The following is a 20,996-nucleotide window of genomic DNA, read 5'->3' on the forward strand; positions in this document are numbered from 1 at the left end:
CAGAACACCCTTTAACCTCACCCCAGAAACCAGAACGATGACAACGATGACTTGCATAGGAGCCCATGGGGCTGACTTCAGAGATGTCTGTGCAGTTCTCTTGTCAGAAGGCACTCCAGAGAGATGAAGTGTTACCAACCAGAAACCTGGTGTCAGGAGGAAGGGTAGATACCAGCATATAGCTCCATCAGAAGAGGAACATTATTAGTAATACAGCATTTCCCAGTTGGTATTCTTTCCATATTCCTGGTTTCCTACCTGTATCCAGTATTGTTCCTGCCAACTACAAGGTGCTTTGGTTGTCTGTCACACATGTAAATGTTGAAGTCATTTTCTGGCACCAGATCCACATCATGGAAAATGAAACAGTCCCAGTTCGCTTCTTTTAGGGCCTCTAGGTATCCTACATTCAGCAGTTTAGCTCGATTAAATTTGGTGCTGCCAGCCTGTGGAAAAGAATGGAAAAGACCTCTGTCAAACCTTTTGAACCAGAACTGCTCCCGGGCATTTGTTCTGATTGCGTAGTTCACAACCACCTTCATGCGTCATAGCCTTTACAGTGCTAACTGCACAAAGAGGTGCCCCATAACACTGGGTACGGCATCAGAGTGGCCAATGATGCAAAGTGTTTCTTCAGCCTCTACTTGTCAGGAGTAGCCAGGGCCAGGAGAGCCTACGGTTATCTGGGCACCAGCAGCGTGCACGCTGCATGATGCAATCTCACTACTACTGCTGCTCCTATCTGGGAGCTCCCAACAGGCTACATAACAAAAGAGTATCGGTAAACAGTTTAGAAACCAGCACTCCATGCAACTGTGTCAGTAAGGCTTTTGGAAGTTTTCTTAAAAAAGCCAAAACCAAAAAAGGCAAAAAAACATCACTCCCATACAAATTAGTTTATAGATGTCAGAGGACCTGACACAGATGATTTAGTTTTGTCCACTCAGTTTAGGGGATAGCAGTGCTTAAAGAGTTCACTGTATTTCCCTAGGTCACACAGTAGGTGGCAGAGCAGGAAATAAAAAGCAGGTCTCTTAATTTTTAACTCCTATCTATAACCTAATTACTATGCTGCACTGGGACTCCCCCTAGCACGGAGCTTCACTTGACTTGTACTAGTCTTTGCTGTTTGTTTCTGCTGTAAGTTAGTGCATCCTGGCTTTTCAAAAATACCATTTTTCACCTTTGAGGTGTATAGATATATACACACACACACAGATACACCTAGCAGTTTTGGAAGCTTACCATGTCACCATTCACTCTGGAGCAACAGGTGTGCTTATCCTGGTATTTATTTGTTACTGGGCTGTACACCCGTGCCAGCCTGTAGAAGGCTTTCTGCTCCTTGCGGACAAGGTGGTGAGTTGCCTCAAGTTCCCACCTGGGAGCCAGAGGGCCAAGCCCTGTGTTCCCAGACACCGACAGGACAGTCATTGTCCAAAGCTAGGAACATGACATGCTTGAAAGAATAAAAAAGCGATTTTGAAGAGAAAGGGGTCGTTTGCTAGAAGGTGCCTGGACTGAAACAGGCTCCATGGAAGACGAGAAAGAAGCCGGCCTGCCCAGACTGAGAAAAGGTTAGCTGTAGGTAAAAGCAGTTGGACACAAAGCAAGTTTTCTCATTCTGAAAAGCAACACTTTGCTCTGAAGTGGCAATTTGTTAACCACCACTAACAGCCATCTGCTCCTGCACAAAGAACATTTATGGGATTTATGGCTCCATACCTGCAGTTAGGGAAATACAGACCAGCGCCGACTCTGAGAAATTAATAGAGGGATAATCAATTGCTTCCATTTTCAGTCAGGGAAGGAACTTTCCACAAAAAAAAAAAAAATCAGATACCATTATCCCAAAATCTATTATGTCATATTTTTAAGTGGGAATTTCTGTGTTGTTTTGTTCAGTTTTGGTTTTTTAAAGCGTCTTGTATATGAACATATCTGTCAGATAATCTTCTGGTGACAAAAGTATACATTACTGAATGAACAGAACAATTCAGATGACTGGTAAAGAACACACAGAAAACTTCATTCGTATTGGGTATCAAACCCAGCCCACTTCCTGCACAAAGGCAGCCAAACGACAGCTAAAATTTCTTTCCAGGAAGGGCAATTTTCAATGTCAGACCACCTCCTGAACAAACAGCAAAGTTTACTCTCACCTTTTATTGAGGAAGGAATTGTCCTCCTTTGTTTCTATGGAAGAACACTGATCACAAGACAAACTTACATTGGGAAAGAAGTTATTCACCCTTTAGGGATTAAAAACTAACTTTTTTTCAGCACTGCACAACATTTGTGCAGAGAAACACAATTTTCAAGATGTTACAAGCAGCTCAAAGAAGAGATCTGGAACATGCCCTTCAATGGCTCACAGAGACAAATATAGAAAGCTCATTTCTTAATCTTCCTCCAAAGTAAACTCTGTGTATTTTAACAGTTAAATCCTGTTTTTATCTGTTTCTCAAAAGATTTTAAAACAACTAATGACATCACAAATGGAGAGTGAAAATGAATTTGCCGTAAGAGTTTTGTTAGACCTACTTTCCATGCCTATCACATGGAAAGGCTAAGCAAAACCTTCCAATCTTCCAAGTAAAAACCCTGATAGAACAAGTCCAGACTCAACATTGCTGCTCACATCAAACAAAACCTTCATACTTCTGTATTACTTTTAGCTAACATGATAACAGACATTCTCCACCTCACATATGCTAATACACAAAGAACATATGCCCATTCTTCCAATGATTTATTGCTAACCACTGCTTGCTAGCTGGAGTGAGCCATTATATGTACAGTTACAGTACATACGAATGCAGAAAAAAGCCTCGTTTTTTCCACTCTATGGACCACATGACTCTAAACAATGGAAGAACAGTCTATTCCGACTGAAAGTATATATCCTGCCATGACTTTTGTTGCTGTTCTGCTGTGCCATTGAGCAACTGAGCATCTAGCTTTCACCTAGAATGCACTGCCTCATACTAGTTAACTGACTCTAACCTCTTTCAACAGAAGGGGAGAGAAACTATAATATCACCTTTTTCTCCTGCTATCTGAAAAACCTGTTTAGAGTCAAAGCAGAACATGTAAGCATATGATAGTAAAAGCAAACACAACAAAAGATCAAGAAAAAGACAGCATATTACGAAAGAGAAATCTATACTCCTTTTAGTTTGTACAACCAGAACATAAGCCCATTAGATGAAAGATGACATGGCACAAGCCTGTATGCTCAAATTTTAGCTGCTGACTCAGCAGAGCTAGAAAGAAATTAATAAATCTTTCAAGAACCAAGTGCTCTGCCATGACTACATCTTCCCACAGCCCTTGCTGGGCAAGTAAAGCACCTACAAGCAGTAGCTGTCATGTTTAGTTTGAGACAGCAGAAGTACAACAACATGATATACACAGCTTACTAAGCACGACAGCCAGCAAGCAGATGGGAGAGAAGAGCTGGATACAAACAGAGGCCTTCGATCCAAACAACTCCAAGTTTAAAGAGAGAAAACTTCTCAGCCTAGTTACATATGTGTATACTGAAAGGGAACTGAGTTGCACTAGTAATGCAAAAGACGTTTACCTTGAACACTAACCCAGAAATAGTAAGTCACTTTAACTGGTGTCCATTTCTCAGTCTAAGAGACTGTTTGTTACTACTTTCCAGCTTTGCTAACAGCAGCTGAGATCCTGCAGTGCCAGTAGCAATTGCTGCCTGCTCTGTGGCATCCCTCAACAAGTAGAAGCGTTTGAAGCAGGCTTGGAGGACTGATGTTAGATAACAGAGACAGCAGCATGCCTCTCCTCAGACTGCAGAGCACTGACACCATCGCCACCCAAATATGTCTCTGCACAGTTGCCTCACCTGGTGAATAACATAGATGCCGTAGTCCAACTGCTGCCTTTGTAGGAAAGGGTGGAGGTGCTCCAGGAGGTACAGCAAATGCTTCTCTCGATTGCGGTGTGGGATGAGGATGGCCACACGCTGCAAGGCTGAGCACTCCGTAGGGTGATACCGACCCTTGGCTACCTGAGGGTTCTCCTTTTGCACTTCTTCGAGTGTCAGAGATGCTTTGAAAGAGAGTTTGCTGGCACCTCCTGCAAGAGAAGCACAAGAAGCTTTCCTGAGTCATTTCTGGTTGTGGCTAGTCCAGTCACCTAATGAGGCACTCTGTAACCAGCATAAGAAACCCAGATTCAAGCCCCAATTGGTTTCCCTGCCCTTCCAAGAGAAAAGTAGTGCTACCAGGATATTATGCAGACAATGGAAGGAGAGGGTATTGAGCTTTTAGTTGCTTATACTAATCACAGAATAGTGATGATAAAGTAATTTAAAATATCAAGAGAGGTTCCACCCTACTGCAGGACGACTGGCCAAAATGGCTGCCAGGGCAAAGCAGAGGAGAGGGAAATGGAAAGAGACATAGGACTGTGGCTGTGAGAGGTCATCTCTACTTAAAGCACGAACAAAAGCATCGCAGGCTTAAGGCTATGAAATTGTAAGATAAAACGTACCAAGGCTTTCTGTAGCCAAATGAAATTTTCAGGACTTCTCTTGTACTGAGCTATCATTCAAGCCCCTCTGGACTCGGTAAACCCACGAAAGAGAACAATGCAGGCATCTGTGACTGCTACAGCTGCAGTGCACTTACTTAAGCAAATACATCTTGGGGGCAGGGGTGGCAGTGTGCAACTAGACAGCAGCTTTTTGGACTACTTTGAGGAAGAGGGAAGAATCCAGCTTCCCAAACAAATTCTTAAACAGGTTCACAAGAAGAAAGAGAAAGACGCCAATGACATGAAACTACAAAGCTAGCCTGGTGCTGCTAGCAATACCAAGACACAAAAAAAAAGCGGACTAATCAAAATGACCAAACCAAGGAAACAACCACCTATCTGAACCTTCATCACAAGTAGTGTGAACCCCAATGCAGCTGTGAAGTCCTTCAATTGTCAAGACAGAGAGACAAAAGTATATCTAATAATGAAAAGGCAAAAAATTGACAAAAGGTGAAAAGACTTGTGGTTGAGATAGAGATAGTTTAATAAAAAAAGCAAAAGCTGTGCGCACGAGCAAAGCGAGAAATTCATTCACTACTTCCCATTTACAGGCAGATGCCCAGCCATATCTGCAGAAGAAACTTCCACTGCTGTGGCTGGGAAGACACTGTAACCATGAAACACCCCTCCCATTCCTCATTTCCCTGAGCTTTTATTGCTGAACATGATAAATGGTATGGTCACATGGTATGGAATATCCCTTCAGCTGGTTGGGGTCAGCTGTCCCGGCTGTGTCAACCCCCAACCTCTTGCCCACCCCGAGCCTAACAGATTTTAGGGGGCCAGGGAGAAAGAGACAAAGCCTCAACAGTCTGCAAACATTGTTCAGCGGTAGCCAAGTCACTGGTGCGTTATCAAAGCTGTTTTAGCACAGCACCATATGGGCCGCTATCCCAGCTGGACCCAGCACAGGTGCTCTGTGCCACAAGTCTCTTCCTCACCCAGAAGTGCTTGCTGCAACTGGTTGCATTGTATTTGTTTCACAGGAAAAGTGTCTAACTGTAAAACAGCTAGGAAGAAAACCAAGTCAGCAGTATCAAAGCAGATATAACTGCTTTGGTTAGGAAGGAGGAGGAAGAGGAAAGCACCATCACTTACGCAGGTACGGAGACAGAGCTGGACAGTGACCCTGAAATGACTTCACCGTGGGAACTGTCGCAATTGATTCGATCTCCTCTTCCTTTGGACTGTCATCCAGGCTAGTCACCTTTCTGAAATCCTCCACCATGCTCTTAGCTTTAGAAATTTCCTGTCTGGAGTCCACAAAATAACTGATCGTAGCCCATAGCACCATCAAACACAAAGTGACAAGCACCAACACTTTGAACTTATAGAAGACGTGAAAGACATACAAGCTCAAGGCCATGGCTCTCCCTGATCCACAAACTGCTTCCTCTGCTCTGATGCTGAAGCAGGTCACTGTACACTCAGTGGGGATGAAACCAAAGGTCCCGAGAAGAATGTCACAACAAGGAAGGACAGCTGGAGGTAGGAAGGGCTGCCACACTTCCTGCAGTTTCACAGTTCATGGAGCCAGGTGCTGTTTGCTCTTCAAATGTCAGAAAATACCACTTAACCTGGGCGAGGGGGAAGGGTAGGGGGAAAAAAAAAAAAAAAAAAAAAAAAGAGAAAGTTAGTTTATACTGCTCTCCACTGCTGTACCTCCACAGACTTCATGAAAATAGCTTATGACAAAATAGGAAAGGAACAGCAAGTATGAACTACTGGTCAGAAACCAAGACACTGAACTTTGGTCCTAGCTCAGCCACAAACCAGCTGCATGATTGTAGGCAAATCACTTTCCTGCTGCATAACTGTAGGTAAATCACTTCCCTGCTTTGCTTTCCACTCCCACGCTTTTTTTATTTTTCAGATCAGAAAGTACAAACACTACCCCATATTATGTCTGTGTAAAGTGCCTGGCAATACACAGGCTTTACTATTTCTATTCCTACCAAAATTAACAACAGCTGCAAGGCAAGAGATTCTGCTGGTTATGAGTAAAGTTAGCTCCCTTCACCGAAATGGAAAGCACATGAACCTCCGCAGAATTTTTCTTCTGTTTTCTTCTGAAAGAATATTACTGATGCTACATTGCTCTCCACAACACAGTGTGAACCCTGCAATACTCAACTGGCATCAAAAAAATCATTCCTCCATATCTGCTGCCTGCCAGTACCCCCTTGTGGGTCCTTGCCCAGTATTCCCCTCTCATATGCTGCTGCAGGAGGCAAATCCTCCTGCTTTTCAAGGGAAAGGGTCAGTTCTTCAGTGTTAGGTCTATGAGGGTTCAATCCTTTCTTCCGTTTCCTACCTTCTTTCAAGAGCTCCATTTTCATACAGCCTTTCACTGCCCTCATGCTGTAAAGTTACCATGCTAATACTTTTGTCTGTTATTATCATCTCATAGAAGAGAAAGAATGACATTTTAATAAAAGAGAGCTTTGATATGGAAAACAAACAAGAAAATTGCCACCTGTGAGAAGAACAAAGACCAAGGCTAAGTGAAGCAAAGGCAGTGATTAAAGACAACGCACACGAAACAGGCTGGATCAAAGAGATGAAACAGCAACATGGAAGGTTATTTTAGACCAGCTTTCAAAATCTACATGATACCCTGGAGGGATATCACAGGCAGAAGGAATACAGTAACTTTACATTCCTTCTAGTTTAGTCAAGGAGTCTTCTGGAACAGTTTGCTGTTCCATGGGGATGTATGTGGGAGCCTGACCTAGGACTGACAAGACGAACTACTTGATGTACTGCCAGAGCGTCTCGGAGTTTGCTGGGTATGACCAGCTGCTGTCCCTCCCAGTAGGCACTACACAGAGTGGCTAACCTGCTCTCTCCATCCACGTGCAACGTTCAGTGCTGCTCTAAGGAAGCGACAGAAGAATTTTCAGTGACCTTACCACTAACAGTGAAGGATCTCCACATACACTTCAACCACAGAGAAGAGAGCAAAACCAGAGAGGCTTACACTGGAGAAGAGAATATTACATATTACTCACAAGCAAAGGAGGGGGGAAAAAAAAGAAACAGGGCAGGGGAAAGAGGAGAGGGAGAGGTTCTCAAGAAGAAGAAAAAAAAAAAAAAAAGGCATTCAGTAATACTAATAACCACAGTTTTTTGAGGGGTTTTACTGGGTCTTTTTTCCCATCTGGTATTAAAGAACACAAGGACAGAATCACTGAAACAAACCAGACGGGAAGCCTGAGTTCCTCTCAGTCATTTTCTAATGAATTCTTTCTGTTCTTAGATAAATTACACTGGAGACCACATGGGTGTTTGCCTCAGTTTTAAAAGACACAGAAAAATTAGCTTAGTGGTCTCATTTACATCTTTCCCCTGATCTTCCACATGGGAAATAATCAGAATAGCCTGTAAGGTATTGACAGCATAGGTCTCTACTACTCTCCAAAGGAAACCAGAATGAACGGAACTAATACTTCCGAGAGTACAGGAAGAGAACAGGGAAGGAAACAGGTGCAGACCGTTAGACACAAGAGAAGCGCAAGCCTGCAGGACAGCAGCCAACGGGGTCAGCGGTAGGGGCGCGTGGACAATGCCGGTGCACCAATCACAGCTTACTTAGTGGCGCGTGTACTAGTAGAGAAAAGTGTATAACGATGCTGTAGCAAACAATAAAGGTCTTCGGTTCACCCTCAATCAGAGTCCATTCCCTTACCCTCCACAAACACCTTTATCCTGAGTATTACAAACAAATCTAGACTGGAAGGCAACCAGGCGGAGAGATTAATGGTGATTAATACAGTCACACAGATATCCCAAAGCCTGGAGATCAATGCAAGAACAGCAAGGATTTGTCTCCCTTACTTATTTTTCCCCTCAAAAGGACACAGAAACCTTCTCTTCACCTGCTCCACGACCTTCCAAGGTATCAAGGTGAGGTCATACTTCTTGCCCTTCTTGAAGACAGTAGTGACATTTGCTTTCCTCCAGTCTTCAGGTGCTTCTCCCAGTTGCCACGATCAAAGACTATCAAGAGTGGCCTCACAATGACATCAGCCAGCTCCCTCAGCACTCATGGGTACATCCCACCGTGGCCCACAGACCTCTGTGTGTCCAGTTTGCTTAAGTATTCCCTGACCTCTTAAGTAAATCCTCTTCCACCAAGAGTACAATCTGCCTTACTCCAGCCTTTCACCCTGGTCTCTAGGACCTGGGATTCCTGAATCCCAGTCTTCCTAGTAAAGACTGAGGCAAAGAAGGCATTGAATAGCTCAACCTCTTCCATGTCCTGCGTAACCAAGTCCCCTGTCTCATTAAGCAATGGGCCCATATTTTGCCCGTCTTCCTTTTGTTACCTATGTACTTCTGGAAGTCTTTCTTGTCATCTTCAATACCCCTAAAATATACTGGTTGGGAGGTACAAAAAAGATCATCCAGTCAGACATTAAAACATGTGCAAGCAATAATTCAATAAATTCAATACTAAACAAATCTTGCTGTAACAATCCCCAAGACGCTAGAAACACAGTTCTTCTTTCTTCTAGACTGTAACTCAGGGTGACTAACCCTCAAACATGGGTGGGAAAACATCTGTGCTGCAACTAAATTCTTCTCATAGCTCTCAAACCTGACTCTAGCTAGATCTGTCTTTCATCAAGGTTACCCACCAAGAAATTTTCACAGCAACATAAAGTGCAACTCTTCTTGTGAAATAAATCCTCAGTGAAGCATAACCAAACCTCATTTAGAAAGTTACAGCTGACTAGAAGGGCACAGCACTTCAGGCCACAAGGTTAAAAACACCACAGTGCCCATTTCAAAATCCATGAAAAAAAATTCAACAGAACAAAAAGTTATTTGGATAAGTCATCAACCAGAATTCCAAAATCAATGAAAAATTAGAAAGGTCTCCATCTATATGTAGACATACTCATATCTAGGCTGCAAACACACTTCTAAATATACCCATGATCATACTGAAGTACATAAATACCACAAGATCATTGTTCCCCCAACATCCTATCTGTACCAATAACTGTCCCTGTGCCCTGCAGCTCATCTGCCAACTCAAGTTCTGTAGCCTGCTATGTTTTTTGAAACATACGCCAAACCCTACTTGCTTTCTCCAAGGTTCCTAGCACTGTTCAGAAGCGGCCATCTGTAGGAACCAATCAGAAATGCACTGCTATATGACTCCTCCATGAACAGTGTGGGGGTCAGTTCTGATCCTTGAGCCCGTTGCCATGAACATGAAGCCCTAACTTGCCCCTCTCCATCCAAGAAGCCCAAAATAGTAAGCAAGGTTCCAGCATGAACAAGACTTCTTCCAAAGCAAACTAGGAAGATCAGAACCCCATCCATTTTCATTCAGGGTTTTCCCAACAGAAATACATATTAATTGGAGTCTGACATGCTTTGCAAGCACAAGCTGGTTCCCCATGTAAGGGCTGCAGGGTCAATCTATCCATTTGCCTGGCTGCCTGACTGAAGCCACTAGCATTACCAAGCTCAGAGATACCCACAAATTCTAGACTAAAGGCTGTTCTTTTATCTACGAAAAATTCATAGGTAGATGAAGACAATATCAGCTGGAAGACTGATTACTGGTAGCCCTGATCTAGATATTAACAATGGAAAGTAACCTTACAAACAAGATTTGATATGTAACTGGAGTTGATTAAAAACTCATTATTTTCCAAACATCTATCTATCCCTGATGACAACTTTTATCTAAAAATTTTTATCTATATGGTAACTATACTAAAGCAAAGATTCACATGCTTACTTATTGAAAAAAGTTACATTGAACAGTACAGATAATCAGTGAGGACACAGTGCCTAAATTTTATTTTTCATTTGTTTGTATTTATGGAATTCACTCTGTACATAACATCTGCAGGACAGCTCCAGAAAGACACTTTTGTTTGATGCATGGAAAATTAACTTGTTAATTTACACAAACTAACTTTCTAACTCTACCTGTTTCACATTGCCTAGTAAGGACAGGTTTCCTTACATGCAGGATTTTCCAGAAGCTCCTGCAGCCTCCTCAAGCTCACGCACAAATTCCAGACAGCAGAACAGGTTCAGCAGCAAAAAGGATTCACTTCAACCCAACTTTAAAAATGCTCGTAAGTTCAAGTAGGAAATGGAGCATGAAAGAGTTCCTTGGAACTACATTTATCAGCTCTCTACTATGCAGACTGTTATTTACTATTTTATCTAGGCCAAAATCAAAAGCAGCACTGGGTTAGCTCTGGGAGTATCATGAAGTAGTATAGCAATCTTCTTCATTAAACCCTCTAAGAAATAACTAAACTCTTTACAACTGACAAGGTAGAAAGATTACTGTACAGCAGCAGCAATTCTATGCAAGACAGTTCAAGTCCCCAAGTTCTACCAGAGCCTAAACCTGCTCCTTTCACAGGCATTTCTTTCTTTTCAGCAAATTAGGCTTTCAGTAGGGCATTAAGCCAAGTTTTTACCACCTCTTTTATAATCCTATTACCTCTTCCTATTAAAAACACACCAACTGCACTGAGAAATGGTAAAGTCATGGGCTACTTAAAAAAACAAACAAACCAACAAACAAAAGAAACCAAATCCTCAAACACCCTTTCCACTTCTCAGCATTTCAAGCCAAATGAAGCAAGCGCATTAAACCACTCACTACTGCTGCCACATCCCTCCTTCCTGTAGAGCAACCAGTATAAGAAGCACAGAGAGTGCTATGCAAGCAGCAGACACTCTTCATCAAGGAAATCCCACACCATAAAGAAACCTCTGTTACCTCTCACACACTGCAGGGAAGAGTCAGCTCAAAAAAAAAAAAAAAAAAGAAAAAAAAAAAAAGAGCCAACACAGCCCTAAGAGGGGCTCTTTCTTTCATTTTCTCCTAGCACAGCAGAAACAGCGCAGGGGCACTCAGGCACACCTTGACAGCACACTGTGCCAGAAGCAATACTGCATACCAATAATTACTAAAACAAACCATCCAAGTAGAAACAAAGGTTGAAGCCTTTGCTCCTAACAGCAAACCGCAATTTCTATCAGAGCCCTTTTGGCATCTGCTCCATTTGGAGATTTTTGATGTTAGAGACACCATTCTTCTTATGTAGATTCAGCTGCCCACCCTCTTGTCCATACCTGTGGAGAGGTCCAGGTGCTCCCACTGCACTCCTCTCCATTATTGCCCAGACACACTTGCTGATGACAGTGCCATCACGGACAGAAGTGTGTACTTTATGCAAGGGTATTTCAACCAGCCCGGCTTACTGAACAGTCTTTTCACAAAAGGTAACTTATTACAAGGTTTGTCCCTCACTGGTACTTTTTCCACCACTCTGCCCCATAAAACTCCTCTAGCAACTCTGCAGAATCAGCAGGATGGAAACAGAGGTGTTTCTGCCACCTTGCCCACCTGGGGCACCACCAGGGCAGCAGCACTGCAACGCTAGCCATGCTGGTTGAGCTCTGCTCTGGCACACAGCTGCCAGAAAGAGTTTTGTTGCCAACCTGCCTAAGCCTCCTCCCTCACTGCAGACAAACGCACTTCCTTTGGCAGGATTGCACCTACCCTAGAGGAATTTATGAGCATACTTATGTCAGGTAAGGGGTGGGATTTTCTCATGCTTCTAGTCAACATACTGATAACAACGAAACACCATAGAAATGATGAGGCCTGAGGTCACACAGGGTACACTGCTAAGACAGACTGTCTTAGAGGTGGGGAGAGAAAGGATAGCTATAGCCTCATGACAAGCGTTCATTTCCCGTAACTCAAACCTGTTTGAACTCTTTGTGCAATACATACATTCCAAGCAGGCAGATATTTCAAAGCTTCCCCAGTAAGCCTCCTCTATGCCACAAAGGTCTTATTTATGATTAGGACTGCACAAGAGTTTTGGGGAAAAACTTCCTTGTTTAACTCAGTAGTGCAGAAAAAACCTTTTGAACTACAGTATGTTTCATCTGGTCAGCCACACACAAGTCAGACCAGCCTGCATCTCGACTGCCACTGTCTCACCTTCCTCTCCACTCCAGTCCCCAAATTGCTTTCTCTGCACCATCATCTGCTCTCATGCAAACACGGGGTTAGGCAGACCAGGAGACAAGGAGTATTTCTGGTAACCGTCTGTGATCCTCTGTCTACCCTTCCCACTAAAGAAGGTCAGAAGACCTGGTTCTACGATTCTATGACTACCAGCAGAAAAACAGTAGCTCAGCCTTCAGTTGAATAGGAACGGTTATTTTAGGAGGATGATAATATACATTTCCAGACAATAACTGATAACATTCTACAAACTGCATGGAAGCAGGTAATTTTGAAGAGCAAACACAGGAGTTAAAAAGAAACAGACCAAGGTACATTCGTGGAGCCTGATTCGAGTAACAGCCACTGCCAACCAAAACATTCCAGTTGTGTCAAGAATACAAACAGATGTGCTGGCTCCACACTCTTTTCTTGCTATTTATTACTTGATAACTGCTTGATACTCAATGTAAAAGAAAAAAAAAAAAAAAAGTACTGCCAGCTCCAACTCCCTGAATTACAAACTAAAGAAGAAAGAACACATAACACACCAGGAAATAACTTAGATAATTAGCTTATGTAACTTACTGTCTCCATGCGTGTGGGCATCACAGAAGTGATTGCAACAGATGTAAAATGAGGAAGGACTTGGAAAGCAAATACAATAAATCCACTTCGTACAAAAGGAACATCATAGTAGGAAAGCACTGAAAGAGGACTCACCATCCATCTTTAACTCTGACATGCAGGGTGGAGAAGAAAATACGAGCATCTCAGTATCTCATCTATCCCTAATAAGGACGTCATTGTTCTTCCACCTAACATTTCCCCAGATGAGGAGTGCTATTCCTGTGTGTTCCAACCTGCTTTGGTTTATGATCAAAGAGCTGAACAACTTACCCCGCATGGAATGCACTGGACAAAAGCAGCAGTCCCTAAGTGCTGGTATGCATGAAGTCCATTGTCCTTTGAATGTGTATCACCGACTTTCTGGCTGCCAGACACCCATCCAGTCACTCTCTCACTTCCCCCCTGCCCAACAGGGCAGGGGGACATAATAAGATGAAAAAGCTCATGGGTCAAGATAAAGACAGGGAGATCACTTACCAATCACTGTCACAGGCAAGACAGACTCAGCTTGGGGAAAATTAATTTATTGCCAATCAAAAATAGAATAAGATGGTAAGAGACAAAACCTACAACACTTTCCCTCCACTCCCTTCTTCCCAGGCTCAACTTCACTCCTTCATTCCCACCTTCTCTACTCCCCACCCCACAACAGTGCAGGGGGATGAGTAACGGGGGTCAGTCTGTAACAGCTCCTCTCTGCCACGTCTTCCTCTTCACATTTTTCCCCTGCTTCAGCGTGGGTCTTTCCCACAGGGTGCAGTCCTTCACGAACTGCTCCAGCAGTTCCTTCCACAGGCCACAGCTCCTGCCAGAAATTCTGCTCCCTTCCACAGGCTGCAGCTTCCTCCAGGGCACATCCACCTGCCAGGGCATGGGGTTTGGCATGGGCTGCAGAGTATTTGTGCCAGCATGGTCCTCTCCACAGGCTACAGGGTGGATATCTGCTCTGCACCAGGAGAGTGCCTCGTGCTCCTTCTCTGGACCTTGGCGTTTGCAGAGCTGTTTCTCACTTTTTTTTTGTTTGTTTCACCCCCACCTCCCTCCTCTCCCCTCTCAGCGCTGCTGTGCAGCATTCTGCCCTTTCTGAAATACAGTTTCCTTGAGGCACCACCAGCTTGGCTGGTGTGCTCAGCCTTGGCCAGCAGCAGGTTCATTTAGGTGCTGGCTGGAACTGGCTGAGTTCAGCACAGGTGCAGACCCTGGCCTCTTCTGAGAGGCCAGCCCTGCACCAACGCCACTGCCAACACCTTTGCCACCTGCACCCAATAGAGCATTTCATTAGCTGAAGTGAAATACCGACTGAAAAGTAGTTTAAAAGATCCAGCACATTGTTTGAGATGTAGCACTTCTTAATGATTACTCATACTTGTTTACTCAGATTAAGTGTTATTTTCTGACTACTAGTACATCTGGGTGACAGAGGCCACTCCACCCTGTACCTTCAGCCACAGCACGCACCTGTGAGCTTCATTGTCCTCTACTGATGCCCAGAATAGTAACTACTAACTTCTACCACCTCAGACTAACCGAGTGACACTTTTTGAAAGTTCATCTAGACAGTCATGGCTACATGGCATAACTATCCTGCCATAACTATGCAAAGCTGTTTCAGGCAGACAAACTTGAGGCAACAATTCCACCAGAAATTTCACAGAAGAAATTTCAGTTGACATTTTCACTTAATACAGGGCCCTAGAGGAATCTTGGCTTTAGCATTACTCTTGTTCCAGTGCTTTACATCTATATCAAATATTAGATAGTGGATATACAGCTACTCTTAACATTTCCAGACAATTTGGTGAGCAAGCAGCAGACATTTTTATACAGTCACGTTTCACTTACAGAACAGAGGCCCAACTCTTGGCAAATACTCAGCGCCTAAAATATCACATCAAGATTTTGGAGATTACCAAAGGAAAAGCTTATGCTTCCTTCACTAAGCAAGTACAGAGCCTTTGCCGAAAATGACCAACATCATTGTCAAGCACAGGCCAACTGAGTGGGTGCTATTCCAACACTCCAGTACAGTGTTCACTTTCCTAAGATGTAATGCACTCTAATTTTATGCTAGGAAATGCAATCTAATGTCTCCAGGCCAAGAAACACATCTATCAATGGCCTCTCTTGTTACACAACTAGAGCTGAGCCACTGACCTCACTGTAAAAGACGCAGCACTTGTCAGACTGAGTGCAGTCAGAGAGACAGAGCAAGGCATAGAGCAAACAGTACTGGCACACCCTGTAACTACCTAACTGCTTGCCACAGAAATATCTTTTAAAAACATACAGCACAATTTAAAAACATCTTCCCCCCAAGGTCAGTGGAATATCCTGAAAAAGCACATGGTAAAATAGATTTCTGTGAACACAGGAATCTCATGTATAATGGAAAGCTAAGGTCATGATTCAACCCAGCAATACCCTATCTTTTTCTGGCAGCTGCTGCCTTGCTGGAGTGGATGCCAGATGTCAGAAAACTTGCCACTTCACAAAAGGAAAAGAAAACCAAACCACCCCACACACACAAAACCACCAAAAACCAAACCTCAACACATTTCTGCCCAAATTCCTCACTCACCTCTCTCCTGCACAAAAAAATAACATCTGAGAAAAATAATATATTAAAACAGTGCACATTCTTATTTTAGCTTTAAGTACTTCATAATTAATCTTTTAAGCCCATTTTTCAACCACAGATAGCTAAAGCAATACAGGACAGAAGCTGAGGTAACAGTATAGACCTGTGGCTGCTTAACACATTTATAATTTTCAGTTTACAAGTATCTATGAGCAAAGTTGTAAAAAGAAAAAAAAAGAAAACTAATAAAGTTGTACATGTTATGAATGCATAACTAAGAACAGAATCCCATTACTTGTTTCTCCTGTAGGTACTTCTGCACAAGAACTGCACCAAAGACGTTCCAGTTGAAGCTTCCTTAGGCATGAACAGATTTTACTACTTCTTTTTTTTTTTTCAGTCTCAGTGAGAATTACAACTTGTCAGTACCTACTGCAAAGACTGCTATCAAGACACTGTGTAGATGGCATGATTTTGTTAAGATATTTAACATACAGGGCCTTTACCATGTTAGAACGCAATTTACATCTATGCAGATTTTTAACCAATCTGCAGACGGATTTTTATGCAAGAGAAAAGTTTCAAACATACAATTTAAGAGCTCTAAGTCACATCCTTGGAACTGTTACAGCCTAGAAAAGCGTTTGACAGAATTCAAATCTGTTCCAACAATTCTAGTTCAGCCTAGCAACAAGCAATTTTAACCAAACGTGTGTGGAAGTAATTCTAAAAACACACCCCCCAAGAATCAGGATACCATTAAAACTTTTGGACAAGCAGCTCAGCAAAATTTCAGACATTGAGAGACGGTGTATCACCCACTCTCACACTCAGTTACTAATCTGTTTTCCCAGACTCACCAGATCTTGCTGGGGAGTCTGGAGAACTAAAGGTGAGATGTGATGTGGATTTCTCCTCTCCTACTCCCTCAGGGTTAAAGAGCTCCTGTCCCTCTACAGCCCTCCTCCTCCTCACCCAAGCAGCAGCCAGACTCTAGCTCTTTCCAGGAAGAAAAGAGAATGTTGAGGAGGAAGATACTTATCTCAGAAGCAAAGCAGGGGAAAGTGGCTCCTTTCCAACCCTTCACTTCTCACTTCTGTGCGGGTATTACCCCTCCCCTTCTCACTGATGAATAAAATTAGCTGCAAGACTGCAGAAGTCTGAAGTTCAGAAGGACTGAAGACTGAGGGGGACACAAGATTAGCACTGCAGATGCCCCAGCAACATTGGATCTGAAAATGTTGCTATTATGTATAATTGCATACATTTAGAATCATTATTATATCAGTTTAAAAAGAATACCTAAATTATAATGCATGATAACTTTATCCCACAATAAACTGATCAACAAATAAATATTACCCAGCTGTTGCTCTCAGCAGCAGCACTGCATACAAGCTAAAAAAATACTTAACAGCACCAAGATGACACAATCGTAGTTGTAAGGCATGTTACTTGCAGGTATGCCAAAGCACTTCCAACAGGAAAAAAAAAAGCACAGAGACACAATACTTATAAAAACATCTAAATATGTTAAAAACTATAAAGAAAAAAAGTGATGGAAGCTCTCTAATATTGTTTTACAATATTTTCAAAGTCCTGTTTATACAGAGCACAAAAAACACAGCCTCTGAAGCAAAAAAAGGCTAGCACACCTGCAGTGTGTCTTTTGGACTACATGCTTGCCTAAACAAGCAGGTTTTTAACCTTGCATCACAGCAGGCAGTCATTTGACCAGGCTTCAGAATCTCCAGGCATACCACCTTCAAACTAGCAAAACCCAAGCTCACCAAACTGATTCATGCAACTTAGATCAAGGATCACATAATAAAAAATAGAAATCGAGCACCCCTCAACTTCTGTTTTTTCCAACATATTACTTAAAAGAGGAGAACATGGCAACTCAAACCAGAGAGAAAAAGACAAACCCAAGCCTTCCAAAATTAAGTTAAAGTAAGAAATTTGTTACCTGAGAAATACTTGTGAAAACAAAATACAGCTGTGAGAAAAATGACAAGGAAATACCTACACAAATCAAACACAAGATCGATCACGCTTCAAGTGTTTATCAAGAAAACTCATTTACAGTAACTTGGATAAATCTCGGATAAAAGGTGATACACTTCACATTGTTAAAGAAGGGTTCATGAAACACTATCGGAGTTGAATAGTGACAGGGAATAATACAAAATGCCGAAGCAGTGCTTTTCAGTATTCTAAATTTAACCAGACTATTTGTAATTAACTACAGAAGACTTACAGAATTGTCACTGGCTTGCAGAGGAAAAAAAATGTTTAAAGAAAGAGCATCTCGCGTAACTACCAATATTACCGATAAAAGGTGTAAATATATAAAGTTAAAGAATGCGAAAACATCCTGAGTTTATTTCTTCGGGGTTTTTGTTAATGTCAGCCATCTCAATGACATCAAATGCTCACCTTCCTTTTCTCTAATACTCTCTGTTGAAAACTGAGCTCCTCTAAACTGACTCAGCTGTCCCTTGGGAACTTCCTTAGCTGTTAAGTGAAAGGATAGAAATCCACGAGATCTTCATTGTTAACTCTTCTGAGACAAGCACGTATTCATAAGAAACTGAATATATGAATTCTTCTTTTTGACTATTACTACCATAGTGCTGTGAAAATCTTAAGCCTGCAAGGTTTCTAATCATATCAGAGTTACACTTTGAAACCATTTGTATTATGACTCAGAAACCAAACCTTCTGAAATATTCTCGCTAGTAGCCCCACTTCTGCTTCCCCTCAAGACTGGCAAACACATTTCCATCATCACCTGGGGCATTTTCATCAAATAAGGGCTCCTGAGAACCAGTACAAGTCTCCTCTCAAGCCCCCTAATCACTGTTCTGCCTTCTCCAAAATAACATCTAGGGCAACGAGTGAAGAAGTTTATGTTCATCAGTGAGAAAATTTTAGTGAACAGCATCACTTGCCTGTGCTCCAGTTTCTCCATGGGTGAAATGGTGAAAATAATAAATACCAAGCACTGAATTTACTTTACCACAAAACGGTTCAAAAGTTTTAGTTAAAATGAAAAGACCAGCGCACTATATCCACCCTCATGACTTATGATTTCCAAGACCGATACAGTAAGTAGTTCCACCTGGTATATAATTTTTAGATACGTAACTGTTCCCAATTATATCAGTAACATGACGCTACAACGAAATTATGTACCAGCAGACCTACTTGCAGGATCACACCCCCAAGTGCTGCCTTTGATGTTCGTAAGAGACGATTCCCTGCATCTGCCGGGGTCAGCCTGGAAGCGAGGAGCTGCAGAAGGCAAGCCAAAGTTTCCTCCACGTACCAGATCCTCAAAGCACGAGACACAATTAAACACACCCTCTTCGCTCTTTCGCTAAGGATTTAAAACCGAAACACCGTCCGGAAATTAGTTATCCCCACCGCTGCTTTCCACCGCTGCACCCCTCCCTCCACAACGTCACCGGACCCCAACACCCCGCTCCCCGCCGTACTCCCGCTCTGGTCGCCGCAGCCCCTCACCGCCCGCCCGCCCGCCGGGGCCTCAGGCCCTCCCTCACGGCAGGCAGCTCCCCGCCGCGCTCCCCCGCTCTTTCGCCCCCACCGGCACTTAGGCGACCCCCGCCTGAGGGAACCCGCCGCCCCTCACCCCAGCCATCGTACCGACACCCAGCGCGCTCCCGGCGCGGCCGCGCGCCCCCGGCCAACCGCCGCCCCCTCGCGCAGGCGCCCTGCCGCGAGTGCGCCCCCTCCCCTCACCGCCCAGCGCCGCGTGCCGGGGGCGGGGCGCGCGCGCCCCAACGGCTGCCGGGGGACCGTGCCGCCGCGGTGGCTGAGGGCAGGGCGGGGGAGGGGGCGCGGCATGGCGGTGCGGCATGGCGGTGCGGCGCTGGGGGCGGTGAGCCATTCCTTCCTTCCCGAAGGGAACGGGGAAGGGGGCGACGTGCCGCGGGCGGCCCTTGGCTGCCGGCCGCGCTCCGCACCGCAGCAGCGCCGCTTGTCGACCCCAGCCCCGACCACCGCCGACAACCGCGGAGCACCGGGATAGAGAGGCCGCCTCTCGCCACAGGGACCTCCGCCGGAGGGGTAGAGCGACCCCGCCGTGACGGGTCCTCGGCGAGGCTGGGAGGAGCTGGCCCTGCGGGCCAGCGGGCCTTATTCGCTTGTTTGCTTTAGGATTTCAGCACAAACTCGGGCAGCAGAACTTTTATCAGCACAGGTCAGATCGTGCCGGCGGCTCAGCACGCCCGAGGCGTTCGTGGCTGGGTGCCAGAACTCTGCCAGGTCTTGGCATTGGCGGGAATGCCGAAGCGCCTGGGGTTTTTTGAAGCTGCGGAGGGAGTTCTGAGGGCCGTGGGCGTCACAGCATTTGCATTGCTGGTACTTGTCAGAAGTTGAAAGAGTTTTGCTTCCTCTCAAAATGTATCCTATTTAGCGCTTATTTACAGCGAAATTAGATGGGGCTTGGCAGGAGTTCCTCGGGTCTCAGCAATCAGAAGTTAGGATGCCTGCTTCCAAAGCCTAATTGCTCAGGGAAGAGGTGTTCCACTTCCTTAATCTTAAGTCGAATCACAAAAGGGCTTTTTGAGTCAAACCTTGACAGAGTGCAAAGTGCAGCAAAACCCCATGAAGTGTGCATGCCCACATGCAGATGGCCGAAAGTGTGTGTCCGTTTAAAAAAGCCTCAAAATCGAAGGTATTTGTGCCTGCAGTACAAATCAGATCACCATATGGATTAACCAAATTTCATATTGCTGTAAAGTAATAACCGAAGTTCATGTCACTTTAATGTAACGTATGTTGTTTCTTCATGCAAAACTTCCAGCGTAACTGCCCCTACCTGCAGGAAAGGAACAGTTATTTTTAATTATTTGGTCAAAATACCAAAGCTGTTTTACTGACAATAGCAAGAAAAGCAGAAGGGGAGCAATAGGGGATGACCATGGTGCTGCCCTGCTGAGTCTGCTTGGCTCTAGGGTAAGCCTGCATACGTGCCTGTCAGCAGCTGGAATATTCCACCCAAACCTCATAAAGTTGCACCCAAGAGGAACCTGGTGTCGAGCACTAAAAAAGCCCTTCAAGAAAAAAGGCCAAATTAATCTTCTTTTGTGGTGAGAAATTACTTCTGTTAAAAGAACTGAAGAGGGGAAAACTGTTTAAAAGTGTAGAAAATTAAATGACGCAAAATGTTACAAATGTTTTTGCAAGAAAAAA

At 43.9% G+C, this 20,996-nt stretch overlaps 1 protein-coding gene across 3 annotated transcripts in view; it reads right to left on the reverse strand.

Moving 5' to 3' along the window:
- Positions 1-19,466, reverse strand: part of B4GALT4 (beta-1,4-galactosyltransferase 4) — a 28,654-nt gene extending 9,188 nt beyond the window's left edge. The window contains exons 1-6 of one of the 3 annotated variants that reach the window (XM_086464375.1): positions 19,446-19,466; positions 18,987-19,158; positions 5,916-6,140; positions 5,662-5,834; positions 3,869-4,101; positions 259-446 (exon numbers count right to left, since the gene is read on the reverse strand). In XM_086464375.1, the coding sequence (XP_086320501.1) occupies positions 259-446; positions 3,869-4,101; positions 5,662-5,834; positions 5,916-5,929 (608 nt within the window). In that variant the 5' untranslated portion in view covers positions 5,930-6,140; positions 18,987-19,158; positions 19,446-19,466. Of the gene's footprint in view, positions 1-258; positions 447-3,868; positions 4,102-5,661; positions 6,141-16,636; positions 16,657-18,986; positions 19,159-19,445 lie in introns of those variants that run through there. The other 2 variants (XM_086464361.1, XM_009948643.2) reach the window with 2 other exon arrangements.
- Positions 19,467-20,996: the final 1,530 nt, after the last annotated feature.

This window comes from Leptosomus discolor, chromosome 1 (genome assembly GCF_034619465.1).
Source record: "Leptosomus discolor isolate bLepDis1 chromosome 1, bLepDis1.hap2, whole genome shotgun sequence".
Taxonomy (NCBI): domain Eukaryota; kingdom Metazoa; phylum Chordata; class Aves; order Leptosomiformes; family Leptosomidae; genus Leptosomus; species Leptosomus discolor.